Genomic DNA, 24306 nt, shown 5'->3' with positions numbered 1-24306 from the left:
CTTCAACACGACAAAATTTTTAATCAAGACCAATTACCGAACTCCGTTTGAATGGAATATGATAGAAAAGACTTGGCTTCTAAATGTAAATTTCCAGATTCTAAGGGATGGTCGCGAATAAAATGGGCTGAATGTAACCTACACATGTTTAAATAAAAACTGTTACAAATTGTTACAAACTGTATCCTCGTCAGTAGTTTTTTTGTAAATATTTTTAAATAAAAGAACTCATTGTGTGACATTTTCATTTTACCTTCGATTTATGACATACACAATTGTTTTATACTGTTGACTCACAATGTATATATATATATATATATATATATACAAGGTGGTCCAGAATTATGTACATTAATTTCTAGAGCTCATAGTACCTCCAAAAATAAGGGTACTTCGTTATGTACACTTTTTTTATAAAACTGAATAATAAGGGAGATACAACCCTTTAAAGGGGTGAATTGAAATTCTTATTTTTTTAAATATCTTCCAAACGGTTTTGAACACGGAGTTCATATTTTGGGAGTGATTATAAGACATTAGGATAATTAATTTCATGTCACCACCTATCACATCCTATATTAATACAGGGTAGTTTTGGAGGGTAAGTGGGGGTTATTGCGTCACATGTTTTTTAATTTTTACATATTTTAAAAAAATATTTAAAAAATTGTTTCCTTAGACTTTTCTACGCAAAAAAGGTACTCTTGTAATATTTCGATAGATATCACCGTTTTCGATTTATTTAAACTCGAAGGTATACATGTATTTTATTGTAATCGTTACATTTCTTAATATTCATCAAGTATGCTTTGGAATTGACACTTGTGTTAGCAACAACACTTTAATCTCAAGTAGTCTATGAATTGTCAGTGACGTTTAATAACAATTAAATTATTTTATCTACACTTTTATTGTACTCGACAGTGAAATTTGTTTCTTTTTGAAGAACGTCTCGTCTCTTTTGCTATATTTTTAAATTTGTTTGCCCGCAATATGGCACACTATTTAAATTCTGAGATGACATACATACTTTTAGTATTAGGGGAATGTTCGGGAAATGCTGCTGCCGCTGTAAGACGCTACAGAGAAAAGTATCCGAACAGAAATATTCCCAATTTCAGAACTTTTGTAAGTACTGAACGACGACTGAGAGAAACCGGTTGTCTTCAAAGAAGGAATACAGATGCTGGTCGTCGTAGAGAAGCAAGAATGTTCGCGTTGAACAGCAAATATTGGATGCTGTAATAAATGACCCCACAATAAGTACACGCAGGTTAGGATTAAGAACGAATATTTCCCATCAAAGTGTTTTAAGAGTTCTGCATGAAGAGCAATTACATCCTTACCACTATCGACAAGTGCAGGAATTGTTACCTGACGATATGCCACTTAGAGTTGATTTTTGTGACGTATTGCAAAATAAAGTTCAAACTGCACCAAATTTTTTAAGCAACATTTTGTTTACAGACGAGGCCACATTTACAAGACAAGGTATGTTCAATTCTAGAAATATGCACTTCTGGGCTGAAGAAAATCCAAGGGCTGCAATGGAAACTCACTTCCAACACACGTTCAAGATAAACGTTTGGGCAGATACTTTAGGAAATAGTTTCATAGGATACCACATCTTTCCCGGAAATTTAAATGGTAACATGTATTACAATTTTCTAGACAATATTTTACATGATATTTTGGAAGATATTCCATTACAAATACGAAGAAACATGTTTTTCATGCATGATGGTGCTACACCACATTACACAAGAATTTGTAGAAGGTGGTTACATGATCATTTCCCTGATAGGTGGATAGGCCGGGGTGCGGATGCACCGATTCATTGGCCTGCTCGTAGTTGTGATCTTAATCCAATGGACTTTACAGTATGGAGTTACTTGAAATCAAAAGTGTATAACACTCCAATTAATACAGTAAATGAGTTAAGAGACAAAATTGAACAAGTATTTACCGATTTACAAAACGATCCAATAACATTAAATGGATTAATGCGTTCGCTAAATAAAAGAATTAGATTATGTATTTAACAAAATGAAGGACATTTTGAACAGTTGTTGTGAAATATTATTTTCGCCATAAATGTTAAGTATTAATTAAGTTTTCCATTAATTTGTAATATTATTGCTAACATAAGTGTCAATTCCAAAGCATACTTAATGAATATTAAGAAATGTAACGATTACAATAAAATACATGTATACCTTCGAGTTTAAATAAATCGAAAACGGTGATATCTATCGAAATATTACAAGGGCACCTTTTTTGCGTAGAAAAGTCTAAGGAAACAATTTTTAAAATATTTTTTTAAAATATGTAAAAATTAAAAAACATGTGAAGCACAATAACCCCCACTTACCCTCCAAAACTACCCTGTATTAATATAGGATGTGGTAGGTGGTGACATGAAATTAATTATCCTAATGTCTTATAATCACTCCCAAAATATGAACTCCGTATTCAAAACCGTTTGGAAGATATTTGAAAAAATAAGAATTTTAATTCACCCCTTTAAAGGGTTGTATCTCCCTTATTATTCAGTTTTATAAAAAAGTGTACATAAAGAAGTACCCTTATTTTTGGACGTACTATGAGCTATAGAAATTAATGTACATAATTCTGGACCACCTTGTATATATATATATATATATATATATATATATATATATATATATATATATATATATATATATATATATGTCGACAAATATTCTAGTTCAAATATTTCGAAAAGGACACTTTGTACAAAATTCTAGTTGGGACCAAAATTTTATAAAAAAATGATGCTATATCCACACACATAAAATTGTAATCTAACATATTCATAATTTATGACTTAAAGGTTTAGACAACGAAAGCACACGTCTACTCTATTCTTGGAGACTAACATAAAAATTAAACGAAGCCCAAAAATCTACGACGGCTGAATATGAGAATATTAAAAGGCTATATAAGAGACACCAAAAGAAGCTTTAGGAAAACAAAATCCAAAAACAAACAAACCTTATTGGTCGCACCAGAAAATCGAAGAGAGAATCAAGAAAAAGACGAAACTGTATCAAAAAAGATACAGTTATGTATCGAATAAAAATAATACAATGTAAAAAGTTTAATAGAAAAGTAAAACAAGAATTAATCATAGAAAAATTTAGTGTGGGAAAAAAGTGCGATTACATAGATATCCTAGGAGGCACACAGTGTTCACAAGCGTGGAGAGCCATACAAACTGTTATAACAACTAATAAAAACAACGTTAGATTAGGTATAGTATCTGACGAAACATAGACAAAGCATTTCGAGGATTTACTGACTCCTTTTCCAACTAAAAGATTTATTTCAAAAAACGTTGACCGCGTTTTACAAATCAGCAAATCTAAAACCAACATTTATAAAATACTAGACACGTGGCGGAACTACTGTGAAGGTCTATACAAAGACGATAAGGTTCCATTTAAATAATATTAGCAACTAGCCAGTCCAAAGAACTAACAGTAGTGCTTTCGGAAATAAAAGATGCTATGAAGTAATTCAAGAAAAACAAATTTTCAGGAGTTAGACAGGTCACCATTACTATTGGATCACCCTTTTAGAATAGGTCGAATTCTTGCCAATTTCCACAGATCTGGATAAATTGATGTTTTTAAAATTAAATTATCGCCTCTACAAATGCTCTATGTTATGGAAGCTTTAATTGTGAATTCGTGATTCTATCAGGCTGCCATATATATAGAAGAAGCATAGGTTGATTTAAAATATCTGACAAAAGCCTTCAGTATATCTTGAGATTAGTCCAAAATAATATCTTCACCATCTTTTAATATGCCAGGTATTTTAGGCTTACGTTTTATGGTGTGAATAAAATGCCAAATTGAGGAGGATTAGTTAAAATTGAAGTTTCAACGTGCGCTCTAAATTGGTTATATTTTCTATCAAAAAAGTATATACAAAAATAAAAGTATCTCTTTGTCAACCATTTTCCATCCACTCCTGAATGTAGGTCTCTCCCAATTGCTTCCATCTTTCTCTATCTTGTGCGAATCTAATCCACTGTTTGCCTGCCACTGTTCTTATGTCATCTACCCATCTTTTTTGAGGTCTTCCCGTGCTTCTTGTTGTCGTCCTTGGTCTCCATTCTAGAATTCTCCGTGTCCACCTGTTGTCATTATATCGGGCTACGTGACCTGCCCAGCGCCATTTCATTTTTGCAATTTCTTCCACAATATCCCTAATCTTCGTTCTACGTCTTATCTCGATGTTTCTAATCTTGTCTCTTAGTGATATTCCAAGCATGATTCGTTCCATTGCTCTTTGCGTCGTTTCTAATTTTTTAGCAGATTTTTTGGTAAGGGCTACTGTCTCCAAGCCGTAAGTACAAACTGGTAGTATGCATGTGTTATACACCTTTTTCTTTAAGTTTACAGGAATGGAGGTGTTTTTCAAGATATATGCTAATTTGCCGAAAGCGCCCCATGCCAGTTGTGTTCTTCTTTTAATTTCAGCATCTTGATTTGGTTTTCCTAGTTTGATAACATGACCTAGATATACATAATGTTCAACATTTTCTATGGTATGATTTTGTATTGTTATATTTGTCTGGTCTCGGCTCAGTATTTTTGTTTTATTGTAGTTCATTTTTAAGCCTACCGCTCCTGAAACTGCATTTAATTGTTGTAACATATCATTTAGTTCTTGGATATTATCGGCTATTAAAACTATGTCATCTGCGAATCGCAAGTGGTTTAAGTATGATCCGTCGACGTTGATACCCTTATTGTTCCATTCTAGTTTCTTAAAAATGTCTTCTAGAGCAAGGGTAAATAGTTTGGGAGAGATGGTGTCTCCTTGTCTTACTCCCCGTTGTAGTCTTATGGGATTAGTATAAGTATAATTATTATTATAATTATATAGTATATTAGTATAATTATATATAAGTATATATTAATTAGTATAAATATAAAAGTATATAAAAAAGTATATATCTAAATTGGACAGTACCAATGACGTTTTCAAAAATCGGTCAAAACAGAACAAAACAAAACAGCTACAGGTCAAATTTTCCTTTTGAGAATGACCTTGGTAAAATGCTATGGATATTGTGTATCAACATAATATATCGTCATTGTAATTAACAATATTCGTAACTCCATTTGTTCAAATATAACTTTGTTTTACCAAATTATAGAAAAATTATTCTCCTTTAGTCTAAGAAACCCTCGTGTATCAGCAGATTATGTTAACTTTATAAAGAATATTATAGAAAACCTCTTATAACCAGTATCTATTAATTTAAATTGGAAACCCTGGTAACTCCATCAGTTTCCATTGTAATGCCAACACGTGGTTGTGCACTTTTACGAAGGTTGCCTTTTTAGTTTTGCTTAAAGCCATAAAGACAAAAAATATATAGACTTAAAGTACTCTATTGCTTTTTAAAGTATGTCCCACCAAGATCGATACATTTTCGCCTACGTTCAAAGCAATTGGTAAAACACTTATTCCAGTCTTTAGTTGAAACCTGCAGAATTTTTGTTTTAAAGGCATCGATAGCTTCTTCTAGCGACTGGAATCACTGCGCATGCATTGAATTTTTCATTTTTGGGAACGTGAAGAAGTCGTTGGGACTTAGGTCAGGGCTATACGGTGGATGGCTTAACAATTCGATGTTTTGAAGCTCCAAATCTTCTATTGTCTTTTGGGCAGTGTGAACACTTGCATTGTTCCGATGTAGGATGATTCTCCGTTGTGGGTCGGAGTTTTTGCGATAACTTCTAGTAAACAAATGGTTATATATCAATTAGAAGTAACAGTTCTTTGATCTTCTAAAGCAATGACCAGATTTTGACACAAAAGTTGCGACCATTTTCTTTGACACACTTCGAGAACGGATCACTTTTGTTGGTTTTTCCTTATCGTGAATTACCCACACAGCAGATTGGCGTTTATTTTCCAGTTCGTAGGAGTAAATCCAAGATTTATCGTCACTAACAATATTATGACCGTTTTTTGAGCTTCCTTTGTTGAACCGTTCCAATGTTTTTCGACAAAAATTGACACGAACCGATTTTTGCTCTTCTGCACGCAGTTTTTCCTATAGGGTCTTTTGCATCAAGGTCTTTGAAATGCCCAAAGATGCTCTCACGGTATAATACACGGCGGTCATCCTTAATTAGCTGACCAACCGCATTAATGTTTTGCTGTGTGACTGCTGTTTTGGGTGAACCTGACCTTGATTCATTGCTGAGACTGGAGCGACTATATTGAAATTCGCAATATTAGCGGGATATAATTAACTGATGCTATGCTTTATTCCCAAACATGGAAACCATTTCAGCGAGACATTGTTGTTGGGATAAACCTTTTCCGAAAATTGTAAAAAATTATTGCTCGAAAATGTTCTAGGCTAAGATCAATTTTTCGACCGACTTGCTAATTTCAAAAATTCACTGTATCTACATGACTTGAAAAAGGACTGTGAAGTGTCTCAAAGGAATTATGATTTGGGGCTGCATGTCAACAGCGGTAAGGAGACGTAATATCGCCAAAAGCTTTTCAACCTGACCCTAGAAGACGCCTTCAAAACTACAAATTGGTCAACCTATGGCATTAACATTAATGGCAACAAGTTAAACCACCTCAGATTCGCTGACGACATAGTGATTATAGCGAGCAAATTCGAGGAACTGCAAATTATGATGGGGGAACTAGCAGCCAGCTCCCAATACGTCGGCCTAAAAATGACACAGATGACTCCAGACGTATGACTATAAATGGTAGTGAGATAGAACAAATCCAGAAATATATCTACCTAGGCTAAATCCTGAAACTTGACAAAGAGAACCAAAGTGCCGAAATTACTAGAAGAGCAAGACTAGCATGCGCAGGATTTGGAAAACTTAGTTGGATACTTAAGAACCGCTAAGAAACCCCAATACTTGAGGAGCAAAGTGTTCAACCAATGCATCCTTCCTATCATGACATATGGATGTCAAACCTGGACCCTAACCAAGGCAAACATGAATCAACTACCCACAACAGAAAGAACAATGGAAAGAGCAATGTTAGGTATACGACTGTCGAATAAAAAGAGGAACGACTGGGAAAGATCCAAAACAAAAGTCGAGGACATAACAACAAAAATTGCTAAACTTAAATGGAGCTTCGCGGGCCACACTGTTAGACAAAAAGACCAACGTTGGAATACTACAATACAACATTGGAGACCTTACAAAAATAAACGAACAAGAGGAAGACCACAGATGAGATGGGTTGATGACATTAAAAGAATAGCCGGAACAAATTTAAAATATGTTGCTCAGGATAGAGACCGATGGAAGGAATTGGGAGAGGCCTATGTCCAAACATGGACGATAGAAGACTAAGAAGAAGAGAAGAAAAAGAAGTCAACAACGGTTCTAGGAAGATATGAGGTAGTGGAAGGCATAATTAACGTAGCAAAGTATCAAGATGTTTTGAAAAATAGTCTTGTACTAAGTGTTCAGGAGTTGAATTTTATATTCCAGCAGGACGGTGCTGCATGACAGCTGAAACAACTAAAAATGGTTTGGAGACAATAACATTAAAGTCCTCTCATGGCTTTTAAACAGTCCAGATCTTAATGTTATTGAGACATTGTGGCATAAGATGAAATAGAAATTGCGTAGTGATGCCCAGAGAACCGTCGCCGATTTGCACAGTAAATTAGGTGCATTATGGGATAGTTTCGACCCTGACTTATGTAAATCCTTAATAAGAACAATGCCAGATATGATTGCCGTGGTTGTGAAGGCGCGTGACCATGTAACCCCATATTAAAATAGTAATTTCTTGAATTGTCCCAACATTCAGTCACGATGTTATGCAACATTTTCGTTTATTTTGCTGCCAAGGTTGCAATTAAAAGTTTGTAGAGACAGATCCATTTCAATATTTTGTTATTAATGATAGAGTTTAATGTATTGTTAATCTTGTTTTTTGGTTTAATAAGAAATATCGTGAAGATGAACGTTTTCAATAAATTTTCGAATTTGTTGGCATTATTTCTCGTTTTGTGTTATCCCTACTTTCTTTGCCCGAGGTTAACGAAACAATTGTGCTCTACAGTGACGGTTGTGCCTATCAAAATATAAGTTGTAATGTTTCTAATGCCCTAGTAGGTACATATCTCTTCCATTAAAAATGTTTTAATTTACCAAAAATACATAGAGATTGAGTATACTCAAACGGAAGCTGACTGTATGCTATCCACTATCGAACGAAGGCTACAAAATATGTACCAGCACTATGTTTCCGTGTGCCTCGAAGCCAGAAAATCTCAACATAATAATGTTAAGAATCTCTACCATGATTTCTTCAACTGTTTTGATAACCACTTATTTTATAAATCGGTTCGACCCGGAAAGGGTGTTGGTTCGTCGTGTGTTGTAAGTGCATTTAGATATTTCTCAGAGAGAAAAGTCTAATGTAAACTTAAATTTTTGGATAACCAAATATTTACAATGAAAGACTGAAGATTAAGAAGAGGGAGTTTGATGACCTACAAGATTTGAAGTCAATTATAGACAGGGACTATCATGAATTTTACAATAATATTTTTCACGATGCACTGTAATTTTAATAATTGCAATAATAATAAGTTGTAATAATTTCTATAAAAAATTATTTACTTTATAAATAGTTTAATTTTTGAGTTCTAGTTTTATTTCATAAAGCGAAGGTAGAAAAACTTCAACAAAGTTATAGTACTTAAATACTCGTAACTCCAAATATTTATTTATTTGATCTTGAAAGACAATATTATATTTAAATAAATCAGGTATAAATTTGATAATAGGTTTTAAACAAGAATGTTTAAACTGGCGTCTGCAAAGTTGGTCCTTCCGGAGTTACGAAGAATGTTAATTACAATAACGATATGTAATGTATAACTCCGGGGATCAAACAACCAATACTGGAGCCTTAATAAAAATAATTGAACAATAATGGAAGTTATTTTTCTAAAAACTCTCCCAAACTAGCTCTTGCCTGTTCCTGTCCTCACGTTGATCAATATCCATTAAAAATTTAAAAAATATTCCAACAATAAAAACTGTCTAATAAAATGTTTCTGTGGACTGTAAGTTCGTATATAATTAAGGACATGTACTTGACATATCGATTATTCAGCCGTTCTTATTTATTAATCATTAATTCTGCGGAAGTTTTTATCAGTAACCTGCTGTTTTTCTACTCGACATTGTTAACAACTAGCCGATAACAATCAAAACTCAATAACGATTATATAATGAAATTAAACCAAATAGTTGTACAAAAATAGATCTTAGATAAGGGCGAAAGGGTTACACTTACATTATTATACTCTAGAAACTGACAGAACCACGTCGGACACCGCAATCAACAATTTCTATTAATACGCGATATATATAGGTCATTTAAGTCTCCCGTAATTTCTTCTAAACGTCAATTTTCTTAAGATTACAATTTTCCATTCTACGTACTTCATACATGCCGTTTCGCAATACGCATGCGCCGGGAAAATTTTCAGCAAAAATCAATTCCTAACACCTACCCAAATCAAACAAATTCCCTTGAAGGCTTTTAAAAACAAATATAAAAATTTACAGCGCCTCATATACTACTCTATTTGACAGGGAAAACTTTTATTACTACAGAAAAAATAAATTCTAAATAAGCTATGAACAAAATGCACATTTATCTATTATTTATAAACCATTAATTAAAAAAACTAGTTGATTATAGACAAATCTACGATAAGAAACTAATTGGGCTGAATAAAACCGTTGTTGCATATCGAAAATATAAGAAAAATGTGTTAATAGTTTAAAAACGGTAAAACTAATAATAAAAATGAACTTTTGTTAACAATACTTAAATGTTTAGCCACCAAAAAGTCCTTAAAATAAAATAATTATCCTCAAATCTAACATAGAATTGTACGAACATGATCAACCCTTTTCTACTACCCCGAAACACGAAAAAATCCTACTGGACATCTTACATAATTACTTATAGGCTACAGGATAATATTGTTGATACTTACATGATTGAAAAAAACTAAAACTTTTTATTAATATTGTTTAAGAACAAACACTAATAACACCGAAGGAATATGTGTGATTTTAAGCAGTCGCTTCTATTGATCGTGACGTCATACTGGCGCGGCTGACTTGCGCCTTTTAACGTCACACAGGACGACGCATTTGTAGATGTCAGTGTAGGTTTCCCACCTTTAAATTTGAAAGATTTTGGTATACGGTGGACGAACGATAGTTTTTGACATACAAGTTATGCAACTGGTGTATTTTTTATGAATTTATATGAGGGATATAGAAATAAAACCCGTTAAGTCGCATTTGCTGTTGTGCCTTTTAGTAAAAATAGTACTAGTACCTGTCCCATGAAGGGGTGAATAGGTGGAATTAAGCATTATTAAAAGGAATTCATAAAACTAAACTCGAGGGTAAGAAAATTGACCAAATTTTCAATAATACTTTTTGGCCACTATACAGAATATATTACAGAATTCTACAGGGTGATTAATAACTACATATTAAATCAAACCTTATACAATTTTTATATAGAACACCCTGTATAGTTTCTCATACTTATTAGATTACCGTCATAATCCATGTTCTTGTAATCTGTGATTTGACAATACTATACAAGGTATTCAACGAGTTATGATTATTTTTATTTTGAAATCATTATGGAATAAACACAGAAGGAATAAATAAAGTATTTATTTTACATAAAAAGGTAAGCAAATATTTGTATACAGGGTGAACTACAAAAGAAAAATACTATTTTCTAATATTTTTTAAATGTACGGCTACGGCCATTGAATAGTTTACACCCTTATATATCTATACTTCATTTCAGATGTCCGTGCAGTAAAGGAATGTACCTGCGGCTATATTCCATTAGCGTACTCTTTCAACATTCTTTAGGGTTTCAGCTAGGACTTGGTTTAATTGCATACATTCATGGACTGCATTTTAATAGATTATACTTAATGTGCATGAGCAATTATTTAATTACTTTCTGATGTAATTATTTAATTACTTTTAAAGTGGAAAATTTCCAAATGTGGTAAACACCGTACCTATATATATTTTGAATCTTTGGAAATCTCAAATACTCGTTGGTAGATTTTCGTAACGGCGTCATAGCGGATTTTTCTCCAGCAAAACTCCTAAAACTCACTGCGTTCTCGGCCAACGAAAAGATCATCATATTAAATGTTTTCAAAGCATTACAACATGATAATCCTACGTGCTCTGTAGACAGTGTTGTGGAAATGTGCGCAAAGTACACAGGATGCTTCAAGAGGCCAATTTATAATTTAAGAAAGGAGGAAAAGAAAAGGGTCTTCACGAATACTGTTGTAAAATCAGGGAGACAACCACTGGCAATTAATGAAAATGTTAAAAGTGTAATTTGAAGAAAGGTTCATTATTTTTATTTTGCCAAGGAAATTCCAACAATTTCAAAAATTCATGCCGTATTGCAAGATGACGATGTACTGGGCATCAGTAGAATTCGATTGTGGAAGATAGTTCACGAATTAAATTTTTCGTGGGAAACCATTAACAGAAAATCAATGTTAATGAAAAGTCCGGATATCGTTTCTAGGAGAAGGCAGTATCTTCGAAAAATCAAACACCACAGAGAAAAAACCGAAGAATATATTATTTAAATGAGACATGGATAAATGAAGGACATACGGTTTTCAAGGTATGTCTTTCATTTATCCATGTCCATATCCATATCACAGGTATTAAAGCACCGTCGGGAAAAGGGAGAAGGCTTATAATTACTCACATTGGGAGTTCTGAGGGTTTTCTTAAAGAAGGGTTGCTCCTATTTGTATCAAAAAAAAAACGGGTGACTGTCACGAGGACATGAACGCCAATGTGTTTGAAGAATATTTTGAACAAATGCCGAAATTTATACCGGAAACTTCGATTATCTTTATGGAAAATGCCAAATGCCGTTATGATATCATTCACAGCAAACCGTACAGTTTCCTATAACAGCGTGGAAGAAAGAGAATATATTATTAGACAGTGGTTAATTTTAAAAGCCTTTATTGAGGAAGGAGACAATTTTAAAAAGATTAGGAAGTGCATTCGTGGTGATGTAGATTCAGCTCAACTTGTGGCAGACATAGCTAAGTGGCTATGTTACTGACTTAACAAAATGGAGTGCCTGGGTTCGAATCCCGGCACTGACAAAATTTTCAATTTCTAATTTAACTAAGCTGCCATCGTGCTTCGGAGGGCACGTAATGCCGTCGGTCTCGGCTACGAAAATAGTCGTTAAGTCATGTTAGGGGCGCTTGCGAGATCGGAAAACCCTTACACTAGACCATAGCCAGAAGGTTACACGAACTTTACTTTTTTAGCTCTACTCAAATGGTTCAAGCGGTGTCGCAGTTCTGATATTCCTGTGTCCGGACACCTTTTAAAGGAGAAACTTACAGAGTTCGGAAAACTGTTTGGTGAAGATTTCACTTGGTCTGGTTAGATCGGTTGAAAGCCCGGCACTCAATTTCCTTCGCGAAAAATGTTGGAGAGGCAAAATGTGTGGACGAGAACGTGACAAATGATTGGTACAAAACACATGGCCATAACTAAGGCAACCATACAAGGATGAAGATATCTTCAATGGCAATGAAACTGGCGTGTTTTACAAATTAATGGCAATAAAACTGGCGTGTTTTACAAATTAACGCCAGACAAAACTTTAAATTTCCAAAATCAAAAATGTGTCAGTGGAAAGGTTTCAAAACAAAGAGTCAAGAGCTTTTGTTTGTGCAAACATGACAGGTACAGAGAAAAGAAAGCTTTTTGTTATTGGGTAAAGTTTACAACCTAGATGTTTCAAAAATATAAAAACACTGCCTGTAAACTACACAGTCAATAAAAAAGCGTTGATGACTTCTGCTATTTTTGAAGAAGAATTAAGAAAGTGGGACAAGGAACTCTTTTCAAAAAAAAAGAAAAATTGTTCTCATAGTTGGCAACGGTGCAGCCCATCCCAAGCTTAATTTGACCAATCTTACCAGCCAACTGCACGAGAGAAGTTTTAAGTGCTTCTTCTACGGCACTACAGCCCAAAATGAGCCTTGGCCTCCTTTATTTTTTGCCTCCACCCTTGTCTGTCTGTGGCTGCTCTTCTCCATACACGGACTCCTAAAAGTGCTTGTGCGTCGCTGCTTACTGTGTCTTCCCAGCGCTTTCTTGGCTTTCCAACTGGTCTCTTTCCCTGCATTCTGGCGTTCAGTGCTCGTTTTGGTAGCCTATCCTCTCCCATTCGTATCACATGTCCGGCCCATTGCAATCTTTGTATTCTAATGAAGTCTGACAGGGGTGTTTCCGTAGGGAAGTTTTAAGTGCCATTATCGGAAATAGTTTTTGAAAAGTATGATTTTTTGTGTGGACAATGGGGAACCCGTAAACATTTCCATCCTTGATGCAGTTCAGTTTTTAGACAATGCGTGGAGTGCGGTTACGTCAGTCAATTTGTAAGTGCTTTCGTCAAGCTAAATTGACTGTAGTTTCTTCTAATGTTCAGGATGTTGGCGAGAATGACGAAATGCCTTTGTCAGAGTGGATACAAAAATTTAATGTAAACCAGAAAGAGTTTGGAACTTATCTTGGCTCCTGCATTTCAGTAGACGATCAGGTAGAAACATTTCAAGTTTTAAGTGATAAAGAAATTGTGGAACACGTGCAAAATGTGGAAATGGATGTTGTTGAACATAATAAGGAAGAAGAAGAAGACATCATTGATTGTCCTACAATCCAAGAAGCAATGAGAGCTACTGAGACCATATCCAGGATTTACCAGTTCAGGGAGGCATCCACTTTTGATTGAATCAAAACTGTTATAAGTGAGGAAAAGCGACATGATGTAGTGTTAGCTACTACTGAGGATCGGCAAATTTTTACTATACAATAAGCAATCCCTACTTTATTAACAGCATAGTCCAACTAGGTGGTCTATAAATGTTTGGGGTGGTATTGTTGAGGACTATGTGATTCGTCCACATTTTTTTGACGATTGTGTGATAGGTACTATATATCTGGATTTTTTTAATAATAATATTTATCCTACGACAAATAATTGAAAAGCGTGTCGAAAGAAGTAGAGAGACCTATTTGGTATTTATAGACCTTGAGAAAGCATATGATAGTGTCCCGTTAAAGAAAATGTTTGAGGTCCTCAAAAGGTCCGGATTGGATTCGACGTATATCCGAGCGATATATAAATTGTACGAAAATGCAGTTAGTTGTGTAAAAATTGGAACCAGAACCTCAAATGAATTTAAAGTCACTAAAGGCCTAAAGCAAGGATGCTGTTTGTCACCGACACTCTTTAAAATATACGTCCAAGAAGCATTGAGGAATTGGAGAAATAAATGTAGATTTATGGGCATCGAAGTGGGACAAGAAACTCTGTATACATTGTTGTTTGCAGATGATCAGGTGGTGGTTGCAACCGATGAGGAAGATATAAATTATATGAATCGAAAATTATTTGAGGAATATGCCAAATGGGGGCTTACTGTAAACATAAGCAAAACAGAATATTTAAAAATTGGAGGAAATATCTGAGGCTTGAAAGCGCAGTCATAAAAGGCTGCAACCAGTATAAATATCTAGGAAGCATCATATCAGCAGAGGGCAGAGTTAAGATAGATGTACAAAACCGAATAACCCAAGGGAAAAAATGCATCCGAATACTGAATTCATTACTGTGGTCTAATAAAATAAAGATGCATACCAAACTTCGCGTATACAGAGCAATTATAGAACCAATTACCACATATGGTGCCGAATGTTGGACGATGACAAAGAATGAACGAGATAAAGTAGACGTTGTGGAAATGGATTATCTTAGAAGGTCATGTCGAGTATCCAGAATGGAAAGAATCAGGAATGAGGAAATACGAAACCGTACAGGAATTAGAGATACTCTTTCAGATAGAATACAAGGAAGGCAATTACAATAGTATGGTCACGTGATGAGAATGGAGGAGGAGCGGTGGCCAAAGAAAGCCTTAATGTATGTTCCGCCAGAAAGAAGGAAAAGGGGAAAACCACCAAATTCCTGGAGAAGAGAAATTTCAAAAACAATGCAATCTAGAGGCTTAGAAGAGGGAGATTGGAGAGATAGGAAAAGATGGAGGCTGAAATGCGGGAAGCGGCAATCACCGTAGGACCCCCGTTATATGGTGATGATGATGTTTTAATAATAATTTGCCATTCTTCTTCTTTTTCTTCTAATGCCGACTCCACTAATGAAGGTTTGCTATAACCATTGCAAATTCTTCTCTATCTTTTGCTTTTCTTAACGTCTGCTTGTTTAACCCAATCCAGTCGCCAATGTTTTGTAGCCAGGATATTTGTCGTCTACCAGGATCCCTTTTTACTTAAAAGTACGAAAAAGAACCCCTTTTTCGTTCAAAAAGTTTTTGTCCTAAATATCCAAATGTGTCCACTTTATTGGATAGTTTGTATCATAATTATCGACGAATGTCGCACCCCATATACATTCTTCTTTCAATCTCCTCTTCTACTGGAGATTGACGATGATCCTGGAGAATTCCTCGCGTCTTCCGCTATTCTTAATGAGGTAAAAGTGATTAATCCGATCCGCTGTTGGATGTTGTTGAGCCTAGTTACTTTTCTTCGTCCTATACCTCTTTTTCTTTGAATCTGTCCGATAATGATGCTGTGATATATGATATCTTTATATATTATTAATATTTTTTCTTTAGAAGAACTTTTCATATTTAAAAATAGTTTTGTTCTTATATTTATGGTCAACTTACCATATAGAAACGTCGAACTGACACTAAAATAATAAAACACCCCGTGTAATAAAATGATAAAAATTTAAATTTTATTGATGGCTTAGTATCGGGGCTAGGTATATCGCAGTGTTTTGTTGATGTGTTATACATGACCACGACATCAACATCATAAGTGACTCGACAATCCGTTGTGGATCTTGGCCTGCTCATAAAGAAGTGACCATCATAAAGTCCATCTCATTCGTGGTCGTCCTCTGCTTCTTGTGCCCTCTAGTTTTGAAAATGTTAATCTCTTCGAGTATTCGTTATCTGACATCCTGGGAATGTCCATCCCAGCCCATCTAAGTCTCTGATTACTTGATTATAATTTTTATTAAAGCTTTCAAATTAGGAAATCTTTAAATATTTTAAAAATGAATGGAGATAAGTATAGGAAACCCCAATATATATTGAAAGCTAAGTAAATTTTCCACACGACAGACTAATAAATACAGGGTGTTTCATTTAAAATAAATACGTTATTGCAGCTTGAATTTTTAAATAGAACAATTTAATATTTTTACCACTCTGTAGCAATTTTTGTTATAATAAACATCTGTTTAAATATGACAAATAGTGTATTAATAAAGCCAAAGAAAAAATTTGTGTCCGATTGTTAAATTCGTAGATATTTAATTTTGACGTGACAACGTCTTAAATTAGGTTGTGGCTCGGAGTCATTTAAGAAAAAGTGTAACGCCCGCTCACGTCTGTTACAGTGAGTCGCCGAACGAGAGAGAGGCCCGCCGGACCGGCGAATGCCTTGCGTCTCCCACTCAAACATGATCGGTCCGCTGCGCGCGGCACTAGAGAGTTAGGCGCGTTGAATCGCTAAAGTTGAAAATCGTTGAAAGTATCGTCAGCTGTGTCTGTAGTGAAAATGTGGAGTGCTTAGATTCGTCATTTACAACAACTACAACAATAAAGGTAAATAATTGTACACTAATATTTCATTATCGTAAACTATGATTGATTGATAAATTGTTAGATTGACACAAAAGTTGAGAAACTGAGTTTATAGGTTATGTCATACTATTGACAAATGTTGATAGTGTTAAGTAAATTATTAGTTTAAATCACTCTGCAATCAATCGTAATTCAGTCGATTGAGAAGAAACAGCGCGTATTTCTAGTCAAACATTTAAAATAACAAATTATAACCAATCACCACACGCGGAGTTAGAATTTAACTGTGTTTAGCAAGAATTTCAAATTCCAATTTTAGTAAATGTTTTAATTTTCAACTTTACCATTTACATTTACAAATTTTAATTAATTTCAAATTTAGCAAAAATTTGAACCTTCGATCTGAATAAGTGTTTTGATTTTCAAATTGATTCTTTAAAATTAAAAATATTAAAATATATATAATCAGAAGTGAACGTCACATAACATTATCTGTACTTATTATTATTTAATATGTAGGCAAATACATGTGACCATACTTAGTAGACACAATTGGAAATAGTAATTTTTTATAACTGAAAAAAATAAATATATAAAATACTGGTAGCAAACAATAACTTCAATGATCGATATCTCCGCAACTAATTGATATATGGAAAAAATTTTCAAATAAATTTTGTAGAAAATAATAAGATCAATAATATAATATAAAATAAATAATATATAAAATAATATATAAAAATATAAAATATAAATAATATATAAAATAATAATATAATAATATATAATATATAAAATAATATATAAAAAAGACGTTGTCACATAAAATCTTCGCCCGTAAAACCGACTTTACAGGCAACCAAATTTTTTTTTCTAAAACCTTACATTTTTAGAAAAAAACAAAAAAAAACAAAACACCCTGTATTTAGGTTAGGGAACTCTTTTAAAAGTAGAGCTTATTTTTTAAGAAAAATAAAAAATGTCATCCAATATAGGGTATTCCATAAGAAAAAATATAACTTTAATATAACATTTTTTTTGAACACCCTGTATAATTCACTTTATTTTAAATTCTAGTGTTAATGATCCTGTACATTTATAGGAAGAAAAAAACTTTGAATATGGAGTCATTTCCCGTACAGAGACCGAGGCGTATAGGATGGGCCACCCTGTATACAGTGTGGTCCTTAAGTAATTGTACAAAAAGAAACAGTAGATTCTACACTTTAAAATATTACGATTTAAGCTAAATTGCTTTAATAAAATGTTGATATTAAGAAAGATACAGGGTGCTAAAGTGCAAATTAAAAATTTTATTTTTGGCTATAACTTTCATGTTTGTAAACATTTATGCATAAAAATTTACAACTGGGTACTTTTAAATATGAGAAATTATAATTCGATGCACACTTTAATGTTTAGTGATAGAGGGCGCCACATATGCCACATATGTGGCATAAATTTGCACTTAACTTTTTTGCTCTTTGAGTGAACTGTATTTGTGATACAAAATATTAAAGATACATTATTTCAACAAAAAAAAAGGTATACCTGTGAATAACTTTTAAACTCAATAGTTTTCGAGATAATCGCATTTTACAAATCAGCTGCATATTTCTGAGTTAAGGCAATTACCCCAGGCAACTAAGGAAAAATAGACAAAAACATTAATAAATCTAAATTTTGGTATAAAATACCAATAACTAAAGTTAATAGTTAACGAAATATTAAATAAAATAAATATATCAGCAGGATAATTAATAATAGGATATGACAAAAAACAGAATAATAGGATTTTACATCAAACATTTTATATTTTATGTTAAATTAAAGTCGTAATCAAAACATTTTGTTTACAAACCAAATTAAGAAATAGTTAAACTAAATTACTAAACTTTTTGTTAAAGTAAGTGTTCGATTTGTCTACACCATTTTCATTAATTCATTTGTCAATATATTCCATAAAAATCATCTCATATTAAATAGCATCATTGGTTCTAAAGAAACTGTTGCAGTATTTATTTCTTCCCATATACACACGTTGTTTTAATACGCCCCATACACCAAAATCAAGCGGATTAAATTCTGGGCTACGTGGTGGCTATAATGTATAATGGACGAATCTATATCCAAATCTTATAGTATATTATGTCGCAAAGGTTAAATAATGTATTAAACTGTGATGTATCTCATTTATTGGTTACTTATATACACTCATATAAGCTTACGAGTAACTATAATTACATATCGAACAAATAGACTATTATGATAATGATGATAATATTATGAACTAACGAACTAATATTATGCTGAACTAAATTGCCTGTTTGTTTACTATATTTATAACAATATCGGTTATTAGGCCAACGATGATGTTTTTGTAAAAATGCTGAGTCTTTAAGGTAAGATTTGTAGCAAAAGTATTATGAAACAAGACAGGTGTGTTATTTCATACCTGTGCTTTAGTTTCCATTTGTCATAATAAAAATGGGTAAACAACAATTTACGTAATGAATAATAAGTATTATTTTGGGTTTTTTTTATAAATTAAATAATTATATCAATATCTCACCACATTGCCAAGGAATATGACTGCCACGTCCAATCCAACGTCCAGAAAAGGTATATTTAACTATGTTCTCAACGCCTTCTCTCTAGAATGTGGTGGTGTACCATCTTACATAAACCATATATTTTGGTTTTTCAGCATTTTACAATAGGGAAAAAGTAATACAACGCCAGTAGGTATAGAAATTTAAGAAGCGATAGAAAAGGGAAATTGTATACATGATGACGGCCAGCGTCTGAATACGGACACGGCACCTAAAGAAGAAGATGAAGAATATTTTCTCCAATAAGACATTTAGCAGCCATAACAAAAATTTTGTAATGTTACATTATCATCTTTGAGTTGTTTTAATAAGAATAAACTATGAATTATGCTTATCTACAGGTATTGAGTGCTTTACCGCACAAATATCACAACTAAGAATTATGAGGCAGCTGACTTATAAAATGCGATTATCTCGAAAACGGTTAAATTTTGAGGTTACTAACAAGTGTACCTTTTCTTTGTAAAAATAATGTATGTTTAATATTTTTTAACACAAATAGAGGTAACTTTAAGAGCAAAAAAGTTAAGCGCAAGTCTATGCCACACCTGTGGCATATGTGGCGCCATCTATCAGTAACATTAATTTATGTATAAAATTATAATTTATCCTACTTAAAAGCGTCTAATTATAAATTTTTGTCCAAAAATATTTACAAACGTAAAAGTTATAGCGAAAAATAGAATTTTAAATTTCCACTTTAACACCCTGTATCTTTCTTAATATCAACATTTTATTAAAGCAAGTTGGCTTAAATCGTAATATTTTAAAGTGCAGAATCTATGGTTTCTGTTTGTACAATTACTTTAGGACCACCCTGTATATACAAGGAAAAATTAATGGCAAAACTTGCAACGTAAAAACAAAAGAAAATAGATAAAGATTGAAGGCACGTATTTCTGATTATTTAATTGTCATCAGTACGGTGCAGCCAAGTTAGAAAAGGAGCAAAGTTAGAAAAGTTTTTGCATTCCAGCCTGGTGGCAATGCAACATAGCCACGGGGGAAGCTACAATAGTTTTGTAGCATTTTTCGATCTTAGATCGGAGTGACATTTAATAGCCAACACTATTCTTTTTTTCATTTTCATCATATTGGCAGTAATAACTTTGTTTACAGCATCGGCAGCTCGAACCAGATTAGCGGTTGTCTCTCTCGAATATTTCGGAGCCAGAATCTTCTTCTCCGGCCTAGGCATCTTCTTCAGGCGATCTTACTCTGTATTATGAGGTGTAGAATATTATATGTCTCTGGGTGTCTCATTAAATGGTCGAAATATTGTAACTTTCGAATTTTTGAAGCGAAGCTTAGTGTTATAATTTTTTATAATGGAAGGGACTGAAATCTCATTCTGGGTTCCGACTTTGCTGTCTATGCCTGCCAGTATTACTTCTGTTAGTTGAACAAGCTGAGGCGCTATTTGAAACTCCATCAGGACCTCAAGCAATTTGCTTCTATATACTAAGTCTTCTACTTTAGAGAAGAAATCTCTTTAAAAAATTTGCCTCACTGTAAGGATTTTAGCCAGGATGAAATATATGCAGGACACATAGCTAGAATGACGGATGGACGATGGCCAAAGAGATTGTTGGAATGGAGACCAAGAGAAGACAACGGAAGCTTCGGTCGATCACCTACACGATATGTTGACGATTTAAGAAGGCTAAATAAAAGTGGATGAGGCCTATATTTACCAGTGGACTTTTGAGGCTGGATAAAAGATTTGGTCGGTTGTTGATCTGTTAGGCCAAAAGCTGTACTGTTATCTCCCTACTATTTTTTTTGGCATAGGAGAGCATACAATAGAAAGTATTTTTTACGGCATATTGAGTAGGCTCATTAAATAGGCCTCTTTAATTCTGTCACATCATCATCTCTCCCTAGTTTTTAAATATCTCAGAAAATACATTATCAGAACCAGGGGCTTTGTTATTTTTAACATTAAAGTCGCTCGTCTAATTTGTTCTGTGGTGGGAACTAACTGAAATGAAAATAATGTACAGGAATGACAAAATAGAGCAAAAAACAAGCTATACAACGAAAAAATAATCTAAAGTAAAATGAGTAACAATACAGCTCTAAAAAAAGAATGATGAAAAACTAAAAAAAGAGAAGGCAACTAATATATTGAGCTACATATTTTCCAAGCAATCCAATTACTAATTATATCAGCCTAATTGAAAATCCCTTCTGACGTAGAAAATAATGTTTACTGAAAATGAATCGAAATCGATTCCAATGTGATATCCCCGCCGTCGGTGTCATCCGAACGACACCACATCGAGTGTAGTATTCGACGCCGACGCGTGACTCTGCGCTGCTTTGGTATAGGTCAAGTTTCATTAATAAATATTGTATGTGGGAAGGTAAGAATGTAAATAAGGGAAGTAGGCGGTTCATTATTAACAGAATTCATTTAAATAACTTATTTAACTGATCTATCTTGAGGTTTATCAGTGAGCTCGTTTTTAGACTTACCATATTTCAAGAATTAAGCGACTTACAGACGTTTTAATATTGTCATTTATAAAAATGAGTATAAAGCAGTCCATAGACGTTCAACATAATCTTGCAATATAATTGAACGTGTATAGACAACATTGAAAAGTTGGGCAATATGGACATTAAAACTGTTTTGAGACCAACAGTCCTCTAAGCAACCGAAAAATGGGTGCTAAAACAAATACAACAAGAAAGCTAAATATATTGGATAGGAAAATATTTAGAAGCATTTTTCGAGGTATTAAACAGAGGAGGTATATAGAAAAAGAACAAATGCCGAGATCATGAGTCTTTTTAAAGGGCCTGCGATATCAGAAGTTGTAAAAGCACCAACATTGAGATGGTTGGGACATTTAGAAAGACTAAAGGAATATCAAAAATGTTAATAAAGTCAGAGATGGGTCACAAAGGAAGACGAGCTCGACCAATATAGAGATGACTAGATAAAGCAGAAAAGGACCTTGAAGAGAAAAGTGTTAGAAATTGTAGAAAAAAAAACTAAGGACCGTAGAGAATGGAGAAAAATTGTCAAGGTATGGACCTGCGTTATATCTATTAAACCTAGAACTAAGTTTTCGACATCATCTCTGATGTCTTCTTCAGGGCTTCCGATTTCTCGATCGGCCGAGCCTCCAGACACTACTACACTGATCAATAATCACTTCACTACTGCGTACAGTATTGCGAACCTAGAAAATCTAGAACCTAGAATTGCGAACAGAAATGAAATGTTCATAACTCCTATTTTGGATTTTTCGATTTCTTATGATATGAAATTCCTTGTGCAGACTGCCCCCGATCCCATATAGGCCAAACAAATCGTAGAATTCAAAATAGGATTTATAAACATTCCATTTTTGTTAGCAGTTCCGATTCAATTTCAGCTCTAGGTCAACACCATCTTCATACAGGTCACAAAATTTATTTTGAAAACTCCAGAACCATAGACCCCATCCACTTCTATACACCAAGAATTATCTGAGAAGCCATAGAAATTGATATAAGGCCAAATTGTCTTAATAAAACAGATGATGGCATTACCTTCGATTTGGAGACCTCTCATAAATAAAATATCATCCGCTCCACCCGTCAACGAAAATCCTACTGTAAGAAATGTTGGAGCCAACCTCCCCGCCAATCCCCACGCTGGCGACCACGCCAACCTCCACCCAGAAGCCACGTTACCATCGACGGTATAAATGACCCGTTCTCTATTCCCAGCACCAGTAATGCTTTGATAAGTGATCAGTGTAATAGTGTCTGGGGACTCGGAAGACTGAGATCTCGGAAGCCATGAAGAAGACATCGAAGAGGATGTCGAAAGCTTAGCGCAATGATAATCAACGAGGTTCAACCAGGAAGAGGTTTAATACGTATATATATATATATATATATATATATATATATATATATATATATATATATATATATATATATATATATATATATATATATAAAATTTCATTAGTCATCCATGATTTCTTGTTTATTTTTGGTGGTTTTAGGAATTTCTCCTGGTCCATAACATCCGCTTGAATAAAGATATTGAAGTTATTCCGTATATACTATTTTGCACTCTGTTCTGTGTGTTGGTCTTTCATTAGCTTGATATCGTATTTTGTGTTAACACTACGTCGAATCCTTTTTAGCTTAAGCCTAATTTGCCAATCATTGGATTATGGTCTGACTTGATATCGGCTTTTGGGTATGTCATTTATTTATTAATCATAATGTAATCTATTTGATTTCTCACTATCGACCTTATATATCTTGAGGTGAGTTCCATGTGTAAAATCTTTTTATGGAAGCTTAAAATAAGTGTTGGTAATCACAAATTCTTCTACTGCTACAAATTCACCCTCCTTCCGGCTCGCAGAGAACAGAATACAGCCGGGGCAAGTATCCCTGCCTGTAGTAAGAGGCGACTAATGGGAAGAAATGAAGAGGTGGGGAGCCGTCGGGTTTGTAGAAACGCGCGCAGGGCGCTTCGGTATGACGGTCACCGGTCTACACTCCTAGTATCCGAGACGAGCATCTCGTGGGACCACTCTACTCTCATTCCACAGAACCAGGTGACGTTGAACGTGCTGCGTCCCTGATACACCCTTTCCCCATTAAGGGCGTGGGATTACGGCACGTACCCACCTTGGAAGACTTAAGAGTGGTAGAGTAGGAGGAGAGCTCCTCGGCGGCTACCTGTCAAACGTGCGAGGTCGAGCCTCGACCTGCATTCACCTTTCCGCCCCGGGGGAATAACGGACGGGTGTGCATACAGCAACGCAGGTACTACGGGGAGGGTGGAGTAACGCGATGCTTCGTGCACCCTCAAATGGTGTCAGACTCGTAGGGGTTAGTGACTAGCTAACAATTAACAGGGTCCTGCTAACAATTTTATTG

At 34.1% G+C, this 24306-nt stretch overlaps 1 protein-coding gene across 4 annotated transcripts in view; it reads right to left on the bottom strand.

Annotated features, from left to right (window-relative positions):
- nSyb (neuronal Synaptobrevin) overlaps positions 1–10216 on the bottom strand; it is a 71907-nt gene extending 61691 nt beyond the window's left edge. For all 4 annotated transcript variants that reach the window (XR_011950414.1, XM_072527620.1, XM_072527621.1 and 1 more), the window contains exon 1: positions 10070–10216. Coding sequence is in view for 3 of the 4 variants with exons in the window: in XM_072527620.1 (XP_072383721.1) it covers positions 10070–10071 (2 nt within the window). In the remaining variant the exon portion in view is untranslated. The remainder of the gene's footprint in view (positions 1–10069) is intronic.
- Between the last annotated feature and the right edge of the window lie 14090 nt (positions 10217–24306).

The sequence above is a fragment of the Diabrotica undecimpunctata genome, chromosome 3 (assembly GCF_040954645.1).
Source record: "Diabrotica undecimpunctata isolate CICGRU chromosome 3, icDiaUnde3, whole genome shotgun sequence".
Taxonomy (NCBI): Eukaryota; Metazoa; Arthropoda; class Insecta; order Coleoptera; family Chrysomelidae; genus Diabrotica; species Diabrotica undecimpunctata.
The sequence above is the reverse complement of the archived record's forward strand: the minus strand, read 5'-3'. Positions and strand labels throughout refer to the sequence as shown.